The following is a 17,658-nucleotide window of genomic DNA, read 5'->3' on the forward strand; positions in this document are numbered from 1 at the left end:
TCTAGATTTTACATAGGAAAACTTTTCAGCATCATCTTTCTTTGGGTGTGTCCTTGTCATATCCTAGTTAACAACCAAGTGGTCTGTCTACTTTGATTCCTGTTTTACTGTCTTACTGTTTGATACAACAGAGTGGCTTGCTGGGCCACTTTAAAGGACAAATCAGAGTCAACACATGGGTATGGAGTCATTTGGATTGACTAGACTGGGTAAAGATGGCAGGTTCCATTTCCTACAGGACACTGGGGAACCAGCTGCATTTTTACAACAATCCAACAATGCCAGAAACACTCTTACTATACCAGCTCTTTATTCTAGATTTATTTATATTCTATTCAAGCTGCATCAAATTCTCAAACTAGCACTGAGGTAGTGAAACTCAAATTTCCTCAGATTATTAACGCATTTACATTACCTTGCCCATTAGAGTGAATACAATTTGTGTTAGAGGGCTGCCCTTATAAAAGCACAAGAACATAAGAACATAAGGAATAGGAGCAGGAGTAGGCCATCTAGCCCTTCGAGCCTGCCCCGTCATTCAGTAAGATCATGGCTGATCTGAAGTGGATCAGCTCCACTTTCCCGCTTTCTCCTCATAACCCTTAATTCCCCTGTTTATCAAAAACCTATCTACCTGTGACTTAAACATATTCAGCGAGGTAGCTTCCACCACTTCAATGGGCAGAGATTCACCACCCTTTGACTGAAGAAGTTCCTCCTCAGCTCCGAAATAAACTGTTCCCCCCGACCCCCCCCCCCCCCCCCCCGTTATCTTGAGGTTGTGCCCTCTAGTCCTGCTATCCTTTCTAAGCAGGAAGAATCGCTCTACCTGTATCCTATCTATCCCCTTCATTATCTTATACGTCTCTACAAGATCGCCCCTCAGCCTTCTAAACTCTAACGAGCACAGACCCAGTCTATTCAGTCTCTCTTCATAGGTTTGCCCCTTCATCTCCGGTATCAGCCTAGTGAACCTCCTCTGCATTCCCTCCAAGGCCAATATGTCCTTCCGCAAGTGCGGCGATCAAAACTGCACACAGTACTCCAGCTGTGGCCTCACCAGTACCCTGTACGGTTGCAGCAAGACCTCCCTGCTTTTATATTCTATCCCCCTCGCTGTAAAGACCAACATTCCATTCACCTTCTTGATCACCTGCTGCACCTGCAGACTGGGTTTTTGCAATTCGTGCACAAGGACCCCCAGGTCCCTCTGCACCGTAGCATGCTGCAGCTTTTCGCCTTTTAAATAATAATCCCTCCTACTATTATTTCTACCAAAGTGGATAACCTCGCACTTGCTAACATTATACTCCATCTGCCAGGTCCTTGCCCACTCGCTCAGCTTATCCAGATCTCTCTGCAGACTTTCCACACCCTCCATGCAATTTGCTTTTCCACTCATGTTCGTGTCATCAGCAAATTTCGTCACCCTACACTCAGCCCCCTCCTCCAGATCATCTATGTAAATGGTAAACAGTTGAGGCCCCAGCACCGATCCCTGTGGCACTGCACTGGTCACCAACTGCCAACCAGAATAGCACCCATTGATTCCAAATCATGGAAGAAGGAACCAATGCAGTAATTTTATTGTATACAAGCACAAGTTCAACCAGATAATTGAAGTATTTCATCAGATGAAAGACAGAAAAGAGTGTTTTTTAATTCACTTATAGGATGTAGGCATTACTGGCATTTATTGCTCATCTATAATTGTCCTTGAGAAGGTGCTGTTGTGCTGCTTTTTTGAACTGCTGCAGTTCATATATTGTAGGAACACCCACAGTGCTATTAGGAACAGAGTTCTAGGATATTGACCCAAAAACAGTGAAGGAACAGATATGGGTATGGTATGGAGCAAAAGATGGAAAAATGAGAATGCAGTTATAGTAATAACTAGTATCATGCTTACATCTTGCTAATCTAATTGTATTATGCAGTACTACTACTGCTAAATTGAGACTAAAAAGATGATGAATGGGATGGATAGGATAGAGGTGGAGAGGCTCTTCCTGCTCAGAAAGGACAGTAGGACTAGAGGGCACAGCCTCAAGATAAAGGCGGGGGGGAGCAGTTTAAAACGGAGTTGAGGAGGAACTTCTTCACTCAAAGGGTGGTGAATCTCTGGAATTCTCTGCCTGTTGAAGTGGTGGAGGCTGCCTCGCTAAATATATTTAAGACGCAGGTTGATAGGTTTTCGATAGGCAAGGGGATTAAGGGTTATGGGGAGAGGGTGGGAAAGTGGAACTGAGCCACGACAGATCAGCCATGACCTTATTGAATGGCGGGGCAGGCTCGAAGGGCTAGATGGCCTACTCCTGCTCCTATTTCTTATGTTCTTATGTAAATTCATATCTGCTAGTTTAAGAATAATGATGGGACCAATTTCAGTTTCAGAGGTTTGGAATTTGGCAAATGTTACTCCTTTGCCAAGTGTTATTACCCCTTGGTTACTCTGATTAGATTTAGTATGTCGAATAACGCAAGGTTCCGAATTGTAGCACTTAGAGTAGATCAAATTAGGAACAATGCTAATCTCCTACCTCACTTATTTTAAAGATTTGTTTCAATGCTTGCTCTACTTAAATTACCACAGTAAAATAAGTGAACATTACAGTATTTTTCCCACATATCCTTACTTAAATTTAATCTTTGGTTCACATCAATTTGTTCAAGTGGATCAACTTTTTTTTTGCCATTATCATTTAACATATTTTTTATCGGTTAACAGTGCTATTATGCTGTTCCTACTGCATATATTGGACTTGCAAATTTGGCTGCTTCTTGAATGTCTGGTGTATAGTCCATTGCATGGTAGTGAGTTGATTAAACAAATTGTTGGGGTTTATACATTCTGTTACATGTTACATCACTTCAGCTGGCACTGTGCAGACAATGTTGATTCCCCGGACACTGCATGATGCATGTGGAGTTCGTCAGTCATATCAATGGGGAAACTTGCACATGTAATCGGTGTCAGCCTGCATACTAAACAAATATTTCCCCCAGAAAATTTATCTGGTCATAGAGCAAGATAATCTTTGAATTTTATAGGGTAAATGTTAAATGGAAATTAAAACATTTGGATAGATTGTGACTTGATAAGATAGTGAGCTGCCAGTCGATTACATCTCTAGCAATTTTCATTTCTGTAGAAGTAAATAGGAATGGAAATTGGGAGAGATGTAAAACGAGCTACTAACTCACTCACGCCCATTTTACACTATTGTACCATCAAGATCCACTGAGATCACAGTAGCTTGTGTCATATTGACCGCTGGTATTAATTATGCAACCAAATCACTCCATGGGTGTAGGATTATAATGGGTGCAGCAGGTGAAAGGGATTACCATATTTTGGATTGAGAGAGGAAATTTGAAAAAGCACAACAGGAATATTTAATTCAATTTTAAACTAAAACCAAGAAAAGTCAGTTCAGTAATGGTAATCTGGTTTATTTTAGAAATGAAATTAAAGTAAAAAATGATATTAAATATATATATTGATCAAAGTTGGTTCTTGTACTTCCAATACTTTGACCTTGAATTCAAACTATGACAATTCCTTGGTCAATCAAAAAAGAGGAAAGTTAGCATTTGAAAGGGATATAAACATTATAGTGGTTAAGGGAAGTATTTTCATCTTTAAAATTGTTGTTTCTTTCCTTCTCTTCATAGTACAACATTCAGTAATCTAGTTGTACTTTTTCCATTTGTCTCTCTCTACAACTATCCAACCACTCAGACAAGCAGATCAAAAAGTTGCCTTTCACATGTATTCACGTGCATAGTAAAATATACCATAAGGAGCATCTTTTGGGTGAGTTGAAATGGTCTTTGTAGACGGGTGCACTTTTAATTTAGGTTCTAATCTGATTGATTTGTAGATTGAGACTGATCATGCGTGCCCTTGATTTGACAATTAGAAAGATATGCAAATCTTTGGGATAGTTGACTCATTGATTTATGATTGGGAGGAGCTTTGTTAATTTTCTTTCGGCACTGAACATAGTGATCTAGGTTTTCGCTGTTGCATCCAAAGTGTTCTGTAAGTCAAGTTGTGTAACTTTTTGCATTGGCATTATGATTAGGGTAACAGAGTGCAATGATTACAGTATTGTATTAGCAACCCAAAGGTCACAAGACTTAAAACTTAACCTGGCAAATAATTACATTCAATTTAATAAATCTTGTCATTTGTAAGCAGGTACCAGAAAAGTGGCCCCAAAAACTGCTGACAGTCATAAAAACTCACTTGGTTCACTACTGTCCTTTACAGAATTGACCACCACCTGGTCTGGCCTATAAAAGATTTTAGTCAATACTATTGGTTCGGCTCTTAATGCTTTCTGAAGTAGCGAGGCAAGTGACTCAGTTAAACAAAAGGTGAACAATAAATACCACCAAATATGCTTATAGCCTGAGAATAAATAAAACAACAATTATGGTATGTGGAGCAGTTGAATGGAGGTCAACAAATAGCAGGAAAAGGAAGGATAGTCAACAGAAGTGGCACCCTCCATCTTACAGAGCTTCTCTGGACCCCACAAAGAAACCTCACTTTCTACGCCTCTGTTTCTCCTCCCCCCATCCCAGGCTCCCTCCCTGCTATTCCTCTGTCGACTCCCATCGATCCATTTAGCAAGGACTATATCTGAAGAAGTCTGGTGGGGGAATATGAGCTGCCCAATTTTAACAGTTAGACAGTTAAGTCCTGGCCATTTGAGTTGGTAAATGGGCCAGCAGCTGTTAAAATTGCTCGAACCTCCCTGGTATTGCTTCTGGCCCTTCACAAAGCTGCACTTGCAATACAGGAGTCAAAATCAACCACATTGATTGACTTCCCTCCCTGATTGGAATTGAGAGCCATAAATTGAAACAAATTGTGTCTGTCTCAATCAAGTTTCCAGTGAATAAGAATTCTCAGGATTCAATCTGCCTCAAATTCAGCATGCTTAGCAAACCCACAGGAATTATAGGACTCAATAACAATACCACAGAAATATATTTAGCAAGTCAGTCAAAAGGCTTATCAGATGTCTGACACTTTGATTTTCAGATGTGCTCAGTGTTTTTTAGTAATGGTGGATTGAATCGATCGTGTTATCAAAACCAGCCTGTAAAATCTGAGAAAACAAATTCATATGTTCAACTCCCCAGATTGGGTAATCTTCTCAACATGATAAGTGCAAATACAGAACACACACACAAATTCATAGCTGCCTCTAAAAACATCGGAGTAATGAATGCTAATTAACAGTTAAAGACTTTAAATTGACACATTGGGCATTGTTGGGTTAATAATTCTTTAATCTACTAATTGAGAATTAATAGTATTGGTTTTAGCAGTGCAGTTCAGTGCTTTTGAGGTTGCACAAGGGGAATTTATTCAATCATATGCAACTGGATAAGGACATTATACTTGCAATATATATGAGCACATTGTTCATATAAAGCAAAGATATTGGAAATGCACTAATACTCTCTGCAATTTAATAATCTATTTTAATACAATAAATTTTATTCCAATGCTAAATTATATATTTGGCCCCAAGGATATATATTATTCTATGATGAAAATATATGAACATCATTCAGGCAGTGAAAATAAATTCAGGTGGCAAAAGTAATTTCAATTATTATATCAAATTTTAAGAAGTTAAAATTTTGCTTTAAGTTTCAAAAATGTGCATTCTAGCACTGTTGAAAATGGTTAACTGGAAAAACTGTGTAATGAGAGCAGCTCATCTCATGCTATTTGAATATGTGAACTCTAAAGAAAGCTTGTAGACCACCTCATAAGCCCTTCTGGAGGAGGACTGATAACAGTGAGGGGTGATAAAGGATTAGAAATGGGAGCGAAAAACACATTAATGTAATGTTACACAGTTGGCTACTGATGATTTTTATGAAAAACTTTGTTTCAGATATTTAAAGAATAAACTTCACGTATGGAAAATAACATAAAAAAAACTTTTTGACAAAAAAAGGAAAGTAAGTTGCACCACAGGGTCCATTGCACCTCTGAAAAATTAAACTCGACAGATTCAAACTGTCCTATTTCCACTTCAAAAGAGCAGGGGCTCTGCTCTCCTCCTGACTCATCTTCAAACAGCAGCGCCCCAGAAACTTTCTTTCAGGCGAAGCTAAAGCAGCCTCCAGCTCCCTTAAGCACTGTACTGGTTACTGTAGCTGCTGCCTATGCCTGTCCTAATTATACCCATGTGAGTCTATTAATCAGTTAGTAAATTATTCAGTAACCCTCCTCTGCCTTCAGCTAGTACAAACATGCTCTAAGCAAGGGCTAGAGGGAAGTGCAGGGGATGTCCCTATGGATCTCACTCTGAGATATTCAGTTGTTCAATGTCTCCTGAACTCCCTGTTAATAACGAGGGAGAAAAGCTCTCGTGGTGTCTGAATCTTGCCCTTTGTTCAATATCAGAACACTATCAGTAGGGGGGTCAGGAACCTTACCTGGCTGCCTACTTTCAACATAGGGTTTAATGGCTTCACCGAATCTTGTCTCAGCAGCGACAGCCTCCTTCAGTATCAGTCCACAGGAAACTGGAGAAAACAAATACTCATATCACCAATGTCATTCAAAGAAGTCATTTTCCCCATCACGGGTAAAACTACAACTCTCTATACTTCCCTCAAATTCCTTCGGAGCAGTGTTACAGTATGCCTGAAGGTATAATTACTTACTCGATACAACATGCTACCCATTCATAAAAAGATTCTAAAAAACTCAAGTGTTTTACAGACCATTCACCACAGCTGTAAAGAACAAAATAACTGAATGGCGTTTTCCAGCCTCGTCTGCTACCGGTATTGTCCAGTTCCGCCAAAAGTCAATTGACATTTGGTTGGGCTGCCACAATCCCTACGGCAAGGCTTGCTATGGTGGGCTGGAAAATTCCAGTCTCTTTTAATCAATGGCATCTGTACCTCTTGGTTGTTACCAGTTACAGACTTTGGAATCAATAAAACAATATCTAAATTTCCAGATGACACCAAGCAATGGTGTGGGTGGTAATCAATACAGGGAGGATGCGACAAATTACAGGAAGACATTAATAAACTTGCAGAATGAACAAATCATTGGCAAATTAAGTTCAACACCAATAAAAGTGTGGTAGTACATTTTGGCAGGAAGAAGGTGGAGCTCACTTACCACTTGGAAGGGCAAGTCTCAATGGGGTAGAGGAACAAGGGGATCTCAGAGTATAAATACAACAGGTAAATGTTGCACCATAGCTTAGCAAGGCTATAAGAAAAGTGAACCAAATTCAGGGGTTTACCTCTAGGAGGATAGCATTGAAAATAGTAAATTTATTTTAAACCTGTATTGAGCTTTGGTTAGACGACACCTAGGGTTTTATTTGCAGTTCTACTATAAAGCAGATGTACAGGCACTGGAGAAAGATTTACAAGGGTGAAAGAAAGGGTATACATATAAGAAAAGAATGAACAGGAGGGATCTCTTTTCTATGGAAAAATGTGGCTTGGGCTGACCTCCTAGAGAACTTTAAACTTATGAGTTCAGGAATCTATCCATTTCTTTCTTATATATATATTCCGTGATATCACCTCCACAGCCTTCTGTGGTGGAGGTTCACCACCCTCTGTGAAGAGATTTCTCCTAATCTCAGTCATAAATGGCCTACCCCATATCCTGAGACTGTGACCCCTTTGATCTAGATCCTCTAGCCATAGGAAACAACATCCCTGACAAGAAAAAAAGAGGAATATCATAAAATGACTGGCAACTTCAACTGATAAGGAACTCACAGAGAAATCTAAATAAAGACATTATTGTTTTTATCTTTAAGTATAAAAGCCTTTTTACAGCATCCCAGCTAGCAACAAAAGGGGAAACTGGATTGACTGGACCTGTATTCTCTGGACTTTAGAAGAATGAGGGGGAATTTAATTGAAACATATAAAATTCTGACAGAGCTGGACAGACTGGATGGAGGGATGTTGTTTCCTATGGCTAGAGGGTCACAGCCTCAAGATATGAGGTAGGCCATTTAGAACTCAGATGAGAAGAAATCTTTTCACAGAGGGTGGTGAATCTCCACCTCAGAAGGCTGTAAAGGTTATATCACTGAATATATTTAAGAAGGAAATGGATAGATTTCTAGACTCTAAAGGTGTTAAGGGATATGGAGAGAGTGCTAAAGTATGGTGTTGAGATAGTGGATCAGTCATGATCATGTTGAATGGCAAAGCAAGCTCGAAGGGCCAAATGGCCTATTCGTATTTTCTATGCTTTTTCAGGGTGGCACAGTAGCACAGTGATTAGCACTGCTGCTTCACAGTTCCAGGGACCTGGATTTGATTCCCAGCTCGGATCACTGTCTGTGTGGAGTTTGCACATTGTCCTCGAGTCTGTGTGGGTTTCCTCCGGGTGCTCCTGTTTCCTCCCACAGTTCAAAGATGTGTGGGTTAGGTTGATTGGCCATGCTAAAAAAAAAATGCCCCTTAGGGTCCTGAGAAGTGTAGGTTAGGAGGATTAGTGGGTAAAACTATGAGGGTATGGGGGTAGGTCCTTGGTGGGATTGTGTTCGGTGCAAACTCGATGGGCCGAAGGGCCTCTTTCTGCACTGTAGGGTTCTATGGTTCTATGCTTCTAAGTAAATACAAACCTTGTCAGATAAGAATCATGAGATATACAAAAGTTACAGAAATGCACAAAATTATCTAGTTTTTGGTGAGGCTCAGTAAAAACTGAAGACTGAAAGCAAAGAAGCAATTTAATGCTGCACTCTCATCAGTCACAGGCAATTTTAAAGCCTCATTAATACTACTAGTCTGCATTTGGTTTACTTCAAACTACTCAGCAGTTTGCATATTATATCACAGAAAATAAAACATCCTTATTGTACCTCAGCATAGAACTTAGCTGCAAAGATCTGCATTTGATTAGTGTAAAGCAGCATGTTACGAATTTCAATAGCAATTTATTGCTGAAAAGGAGAATTTTTTGTCAAAGTTTTCTCTCTTGCATTCATCAGGGCAATTTGCAAGAATACGTGCAAGGAAAATCACAGATTTACACTTTACAAGAAGAGAATGCTGAATGGTTGGCAAATGGACTTCAAATGGTACAGGCATTGCCATGGAGAATACAGCAGTTTATACTGACTGACAGTTAATTGCTCAGCACTGTTTGAAATTTAAACCAGGCAGCTTGACTCTGATTGGTCAAGGCATTGCCCTGAGGAATGAACCAGCAAATAGCTGTCAGTTATTTTGTCAGCTGAAACAGGTGAAATGTTTGTACGTGCTCTTTCTGTCTGCCAAGAAGAGAGCTCTGTGTATTAATATCTGTAGCTTACAGCACAGTTCAGGGAAATACCTGACGAGAGTCATGCTGCCTGATTTAAATTTCAAACGATGCTTGGCAATTAACAGTCAGTCATCACCAACTGATGTATTCTCAGGATCCGTGTTCTGTTTTTTAAACTGACATGGAAATTGATGATGGGCATGTAAAGTTACTGCACTATGTCCACCTTTCATATCGGTGACTCAAAGTTATTTTCTCCAAGAATGTTTGTTGACATATGGTTGAAGCTGTTAATAAACATACCTCAGCAATGATGGTATAATAATAAACGGTCCTCCATTTTGGACCTCATTTTCCTTTGCCACGGTTTTGTGTTGGCATTTGCCACAAGTGCAAATGGCATAGTAGGTGCAAAATCTTATCAAACCCGGAAAATTAGAATCTTGCCAGTGACATAACAAGGTTCCTGCCCAGGAAGGTCGGCACCTCATTTCAATAAATTATAATATAATTAGCTGGCTTCCCTGCCATATCGTCCCCCCAACATTTGGAATTCCTCACGTTGGCAACGTTTACAACTCCTTTTCAAAAGCAAGAACCAGGCAAAGTGAACCCACCAAGAGCACAGTTAAGTATAGCCCCCCAGAGGAGAGAGGAACATGCCTGGGTTGTACTCTGGCATTTCCCCTGGCACTGCCCCCTACCACTGCCAGGAGTCCCTCTGGGAGAACTCCACTGGGAGTTTCCCATATCGGTGGGATTTCCCTTGTGCTGTGGTGGGAGTTCCCCTTGTAGGTGTGAGGGGAGAGGCTCCCCATGTCTGTGGAGGGGGAGCAATCTCCATGTCCTTGTGGGGGGGAAGGGGGTTTCCAGTGTTTTATATCGGAGATTGGGGTGCTCTTTAGAAATGACACACTGACCTCAGGATTCCCAGCTGCCAGCTTTTTCCGGTCCCGCAATGCCACTGTGATGTCATGGGCCATGTCTCAAGATTTCTTCTGCATAGCTTGTTGGATTATCTGGAGAGAAAATTCAGCTATGCAGTCTGCAAGCTGCATGCCAGCTTTCTCACCTCAGCCAGCGTTCTGGGAAATTCAACCCCTTGTCTCCAGCATTGCACATTTAGGTGGAGAATCAGCTAACAGTCTGCTCGCTGAAACACAGTTCTGACATAAGATACACAAAAACAAAATGTGCTGAGCCTCAGAAAATTTTTTTCCCCCTGAGATATATCACCTCATAATTCAACTAAAAGATGACCTTGACAACACTCAAGCAGTATCTGAGGAATGAGCCATCTACCCTCCTTGTGGAAAAAGACACATCTCAAAAACAATGCTTCTCAGTCTTTTGTGTAGGATCAATCGCGAGATCATGTGTATTGCCTGTTCTTGTCAGCTTGGACCTAGTATGTCTCTTTTGTGGGGACCATGAATCGGATTAAATTTGAATTTGAGTTAGTTCTTGGAGCAAGTAAGGAGATCGATAAGGGGCTGCCCTGTCCACTCTGCACATTGGCTTTGGAACTCAAAGAAAGGAATAATATTTTAAAAAAATACAAACATTAAAACTTCAGAAACACATAGATCAACAGTTTTACATGGACAACGGAGAATTGTTGACAGTAAAATGGGAAATGTCAACAACAAGAAGACAGCCTGTATCTAAAAACAGATTAGTTATGCCATTTTGGTTGCATCAGCACATAAGACAATGCAAGCTGGATTCTCGTTAAAAGTTCAACCCACTTTCCAAAAAACAGAAACATAAAAAATATATTTATGACAAGTCACTGAAAAATCAAATATGGAAGTACAGACCCAGCAGTCACATTTTTTTGTTAAGTTTGGTGGCTCCAGAGGCAGTGCTGTAATGGAAGCAGGCTGTAATAGACCACAGACTTAACACATATTTACTGCCAGATTGTAAAATTTCAAATGTGCTGCTGTTGTACAGCAGAATGTACAAGACAGACAGGAATTCAATAAAGACAAAAAGTCCAACTGAGTTAGTGCTCACCGTTAACAATCTTGTATTTTTCAGCAATCAGTGATGCCTGCAGGCTCCTGCCACTGCCAGGGGGACCATGGAGAATGATTCTTGGTGTATAGGGGGCATTGGATCGATGTCGGCTTTGGACATGGCTCAAAACTGTGCAGAGTAAAAATGTTATTTAAAAAATCAGCAGAGACCCTGAGCACTAATAATACTTAGAGACAAGCTAACTCATGCAAAATGAATGCTGTTAAGCCCCATTTGTAGGGGATTTGCGGAAGGGGGTACAGAAACCCCTAGGATTTTGAAGACTATTAAAACAAAGTAGACTAGTTTAGAGTAGGGATCACAGTGTGCCTTTCATATATAATAAGGAATAACAAAATGCTTCACATATATCATACAAAGGTATTGTCTGCATTGACGTATATACCATATATAATCATTGGTAGAGAATTCTGAATAGAGAACTGTAGATTTAAAATGTATTTTCAAATGTCTTGTAAGCTTTGGCCAAGATACAGTCTGCCCCAAAGCATAATCGGAAATGAGCAGAACTAGACAGGCCACATTCTTTGGAAACAATAAGGTATGGAATGTATTCTCTTCTATCAGCAGAGGACTTTGCAACTGCAAAGATATCAAAGTTTTAAAATGAATAGAGGCATTTAGCTTGTGACTGCAGCGAATAAATGTATTCAGCTTTTGCTGATATTTTGCTGATAAGCAGGCATAGTAAAATGACTCCCTAACCATTCCCATGGTTTGTAGGCGGTGAGGGTGATCCTTGAACCCACTGGGTTTGCGTAGGTAAGGTTGGTAGGCAATGGGGGGGAAGAACTTCCGGGTCCAGTTGACCAATGAGTTCCTAATTCTGCTAGAAGGTAGAATGCTATTGGCCAAGGTAAATAATGTGTATTAATGTAATTGGATCATCCAGTTTAGATGACAAGTTGGGCAGGAGAAACGAACCTTTGAAAAGGTATATCTGTTTTACAAATGTACTGTAATATCAGAGAGAAGTTGGAATCCTCCAGTTGTCTCTCTCTCCTTATGCGTATTGGTCAAATAAAGAACATCTCTAACTGTATACTGTCTTTTGCGAGTCTTTGTATTAGCTGGATTCAGCTCAATACATAGAACCAGAGGGAAGACCCCAGGAAAACCCCCTGACAGGATTCTTCCCCCCGACCCATTTGTTTTAATTAACTGCAGAGTAATTAGATATAATGATTCCCTGATGATTTTCTTTCATAAGTTGCAAAAGTGTATAAAGCTTGCAACTCAAGTAGTCTGCCCCATCTTTAAAGAAATCGGATTCAAGGGGAATTCTTTTATTTTTAACAAATTTTTAAATTGATTTAATTTTATAAAATACAAACATTTATGTATACAGATTAACAGACACTTGTGCAATCCTACTTCTTTTAAAGAATAATTACACCATGAAAGTACATTGCTGCATAGATTAATAAAAACTAAAATTTAAAGCTGTTGCTGCAAAATTATGCTTAAAATCTAATTAAAAATCAAATACCCTTAACAATTTATTGTATGTAATTTCTGGGCCTTCATATATGAGAAAATCCAGAACACATTTTTTAAAACCCAAGGGCACAGTCAGATAAACTAATCGTAGCACAAGGCAAAATTCATATATTCTGGTTTGATAATGCAACACATGTGGAACTACCCTGCATAGATGATGAGTTTACATAGATTTATACATTCATATTCTTCCACTTATGGCTGCAAAATACTATAATCATTTATGCTGAAAAACAGGACTGAAATCAATGGAATGCCACATCAAATTTCCATATTTTTGTTCAACAAGATTTCTCTACTAGTGAATGGGAATAATCAGCTTGGCAGAGCATTAATATGGGGGTGGCGATTCTCCTGGCCTGCTGTGAAGCTTTTGTAGTATAGCGGGCCAGGAGACTGGAGTGGAGACTATTTTGTGGGCTGCCCGCTGGGTGCCGCAGCCAGCGCGTGTTTCCAGCAGCCAGATTTCCAGCGCTGTCAGCTCCGTGCCAGAAATTGGCGCGGAGCTGCATAATTTATGCTAATACCTATTTACATTTACTTTATATTTGATTAGTGGGTCAGGGAATGGAATCTCCAGGCCTGCTGGCATCTCCCTCCCTGCCACGAGTGGTTCACTCCAGTGGGGTTTACAGTAGCTCCTTACTTCGGGCAGCTGGCAGCTCGACCCCGCTGAAGTGAATTGGGGGGGAGGGGTGCAATCAAGGCCCCCCCAGAGGATCAAGCGCTGGGGAGGTGTGCCCCCTGAGCATTGCCAGTCTGGGCCTCCTGCCATTGCCCAAGGGGCAAAGTGTCAATGCCCAGGGAGCAACATGGCACTGGCCATTGGGCAGTGCTATGGGAGGGTCTAATGGGAGGGGCGATCAGTGGGGATGAGGGTTCCTGCTGCCACCCTGTGCTAGAGCTGAGTGACAGACGGAAGGCTAGGTATCATAGTGATGGAGAGGATGGTTGGCTTGTTGGGGAGGGTGTGGGGGGCAGGGTTGGGAATGCAGGGGGGAAATTGGGGACCAATAAAATTGGGAGATCGAAGTGGGCTGGGATCAGTGGGGGCAAGGCTGGCCCAGACATATGCAGGGGGTAAGCATCAGGCCATAAGCAGGATCGCATGGCCAGCAGCAAGGGTTGCAGAGCTGGCCAGCAATCGAGTTGGTCAGCGATTGGGAGGCTGGCACTGTGGGCTACTGCGCATGTGCCGATCTCAGCACTGACAAATTGGCACTTGCGCAGTGGCCTCTCCAGCCCACTGATTCTCAATGGGATTCACATTGCTGCACTCTGCAGCGCAGAGTGTGGAAGATTCAACTTGAAACTCCCACTGAAAAATCCAGCGTGATTTACTCCAGTTTTTACGTGAATTTGACACTTCGAATTTTTGGGGAAAATCATCTCTGTGATGTCTGCGAACAATAAGACAGCTGAAAGACATCCACAAAGAAACAAGGTTCATAATCAACAGACGTTACATATTCTGTTGGTGTTGACAATTTTTCTTTTGCTTTCCTTCTTCTTAATATGAGTAGATGAATAGGAGTAATCAAAATTGAGAATTTGCAGCTACACAACACCAAACCATTGGCCAAGGGTAGGATCTTCTGATCCCACCACTGTCAACAGGTTTCCCTTTGAGTACACCCCTCACCACCAGGAAATCTGCGGTGGGGTGTGCCGTTGGCGGACTAGAAGATCCTGCCAGTGTGAATGGCCAGAAAGCTCTGGCTTATATATATGTGAGGCTACTTTCGTCACTATTGTCTTATTTGAGTACTTTCTTCAACACAACAATATCATTATCAACTAAGCTAAGATGAATACATGTCTTGAGGGATGGCGCAAGAGGGAGGGATTCAAATTCCTGGGACACTGGAACCAATTCTGGGGAGGTGGGACCAGTACAAATGGGATGGTCTGCACCTAGACAGGACTGGAACCAATGTCCTAGGGGTAATGTTTGTTAGTGCTGCTGGGGTGGATTTAAACTAACATGGCAGGGGGATGGGGACCAATACCGGAAATCAGAGGGAAGTGAAGTGGAGACTTGTGGGAATTGTGTACAGACCACCAAACAGTAATGGCAATGGCATCAAGCAGGAAATTAGAGATGCGTGTAGTAAGGGTGCAACAGTTGTCATGGGTGACTTCAATCTGTATATTGATTGGGCTCACCAAACTAGTATCAATGGGTTTCTTGGAATGTATAAGGGATAGTTTTCTTGACCAATATGTCAAGAAATCAACTAGAGAATAGGCCATTCTAGATTGGGTATTGTGTAATGAGAGAGGATTAATTAACAAATTGTGGTGCGAGATCTTTTGGGGAAGAGTGACCATAATATGATAGGATTCTTCATTAAGGTAGAAAATGACACAGTTAAGTCTGAGACTGTGGTCCTGAACTTCAGGAAAGCTAACTTTGATGGTATGAGACGTGCATTGGCTAGGATAAACTGGCAAAAGATACTTCAGAGGCTGACAATGGATAGGCAATGGCAGACGTTTAAAGAACACATGGATGAACTTCAACAACTGTATATCTCTGTCTGGTATAAGAGTAAAACAGGGAAAGTGGATCATCCATGGCTAACAAGGGAAATTGGGGATAGTATTAAAGCCAAAGAGCAGGCATATAAATTGGCCAGAAAAAGCAGCAAACCTGAAGACTGGAAGAAACTTAAAATCCAGCAGAGGAGGACAAAGAATTTAATGTAGAAGGGGAAAATAGAACATGAGAGTAGGTTTTCAGAAAACATAAAAACTGACTGCAAAAGCTTCTATAGATATATGAAAAGAAAAGGGCTGATGAAAACAAATATAGGGCCCTTATAGTTAGAATTCATATGGGCAACAAAGAGATGGCAGATCAGCTGAACAAATACTTTGGATTTGTCTTCACTAAGGAGGACACAAATAACCTTCCAGAAATATTAAGGGATAGAGGGTCTAGCATGAAGGAGGAACGGAAGGAAATCCTTATACATCAAGAAATTGGATTGGGGAAATTGCTGGCATTAAAACCCAATAAGTCCCGGGGGTCTGACGCTCTGCATCCCAGAGTAGTCAAGGAAGTGGCCCCAGAAAAAGTGGATGCATTGGTGATCATTTTCCAGCATTCTACAGAATCTGGAAGAATTCCAGTGCATTGAAGGGAGAGAGAAAACAGGGAATTATAGACCAGTTAGCCTGGCATTGGTGGTGAGGAAAGTGCTGGAGTTAATTAAGGATGTAATAATACCAGCAGCTGTGAATATGTGGAGACAGAAAGAGAGACTGTGGGGTGTGCGAGACCAAGAATTCCCATAGTGCTCTCTCCACTGTCCCCCAGCAGTCTATACACTATCCACCCAATTCCTTCCTAGTTATTCACCAGCTCTCTCTTCCCGCTATCCATGGGCTCTCTTCCCACTTTCTCCGGCTCTCTCTCCCGGCTCTCTCCCCACTATCCCCCTGCTCTGTCCCCGCAATCCCTGGCTTTCTCCTTGCTATGCCCCAGCTCTCTCTTCTGACTCCGTCCCTGCTAGCCCCAGCTGTCTCCCAGTTATCTCCCAGCTCTCTCCCAGCTGTCTCCTGGCCAGCAGATAGCCGAAGGTGGGTAGTTATCCCTACAATACGTAGATTTTCAACTAAGATTCTGTTAAATTGTGCATGCATGCATGTGGTCAGGTAAGTATCTCACCGAATCACTTTGCAGGTTAAAACTGATTCGTCTTCCCCACCATTACTAATGAGGCTGAAGGTCCAGGTGTCATATTTAGGCACCATTTAAGCACACACATTTCACTCTTTCCAGCCCAGCTGTCTCCAGGAGATCCACAGAGATGGTTACCATGAGGAAGAAGAAAGTTGCAAACCCTTTCTGCCACAATGCCCGCAGGGCCTTGATCAGAGGCGTATGGCAGCATAGGAATGTTTTTATGCCAAGAACAGTGTCAAGAAGCACAAGACCTCACTTCTCCAGCATAGGAGGCTATAGCAGTGCAGGTCAGTGTGGCTTGCCATCACACAGTCAACTTTCAATTCCCCCCAATATCAACTCTCATTATGGCACCAATACTCTCTTCATGAATCTCACACAACCATTAGCAGGAGACACATATTATCATTGATTTGTTCATGGAAGTTTTCACATCACTACCATCACAGCCACCATGCAGCTCACACTCCATCCTCAGCCCCTTTTGGGGAGGGATCACTGTACCCAGGGGGCATGCATGTTTTAGAACCTCTGCTCCATCCCTTCTCATCACTTTCCCTTTTTCTGTCCTCATGCAGTTCCAGCTGCTACACAACTGAAGGGAAATATCCCAGACTGGAGGAAGGGCAGCTAACAACATACCCTTCACCAAATTCAAGGAGGATGCTGCCAAGCTAGCTGGAAAGGACATACTGCACCTATGGAGATAGGGAGAACGGCTTTTCCAAGTGACCGAATGCAAATGACATCTCCATGTGTATATCACATCCACATCACAGTGAGTGGCATGCAATCTTGCATTATGCCTGTTCTTGGACTAAAACTATCTTCTCTTTCATAGGTACTAGCAGATCTAGGCACACAAGGAAGGCCAACACAAACCCCAGCCCCCAGATGACGTCAGAGAAGGAACCTGAAGAAACTACCAAGAAAGAACTGTCAATATTTTCACTTGCATCTTCCACCAGCACAGAGACTAGCACCTTGGTGGGTCATTGCTCTAGATTAGGCTCGGGGTTACTGCAAAACACCTCACTAACACATTTCTACAGCAGTTGGAGGCAGAGACACACAGGTCATGGGCACTGATAGGGCTATTGGAGATCAACCACTTGCTGAGTCTGAATCAGAT

At 41.6% G+C, this 17,658-nt stretch overlaps 1 protein-coding gene across 3 annotated transcripts in view; it reads right to left on the reverse strand.

Moving 5' to 3' along the window:
* Positions 1 to 17,658, reverse strand: part of ak8 (adenylate kinase 8) — a 175,910-nt gene that overhangs the window by 69,731 nt on the left and 88,521 nt on the right. For 2 of the 3 annotated variants that reach the window (XM_080212230.1, XM_080212232.1), the window contains exons 9-10: positions 11,312 to 11,443; positions 6,472 to 6,561 (exon numbers count right to left, since the gene is read on the reverse strand). In XM_080212230.1, coding sequence (XP_080068356.1) covers positions 6,472 to 6,561; positions 11,312 to 11,443 — 222 coding nt within the window. The remainder of the gene's footprint in view (positions 1 to 6,471; positions 6,562 to 11,311; positions 11,444 to 17,658) is intronic. The other variant, XM_080212231.1, reaches the window with a different exon arrangement.

Source organism: Carcharhinus amblyrhynchos, chromosome 25, assembly GCF_965287045.1.
Source record: "Carcharhinus amblyrhynchos chromosome 25, sCarAmb.v2.hapA, whole genome shotgun sequence".
NCBI lineage: Eukaryota > Metazoa > Chordata > Chondrichthyes > Carcharhiniformes > Carcharhinidae > Carcharhinus > Carcharhinus amblyrhynchos.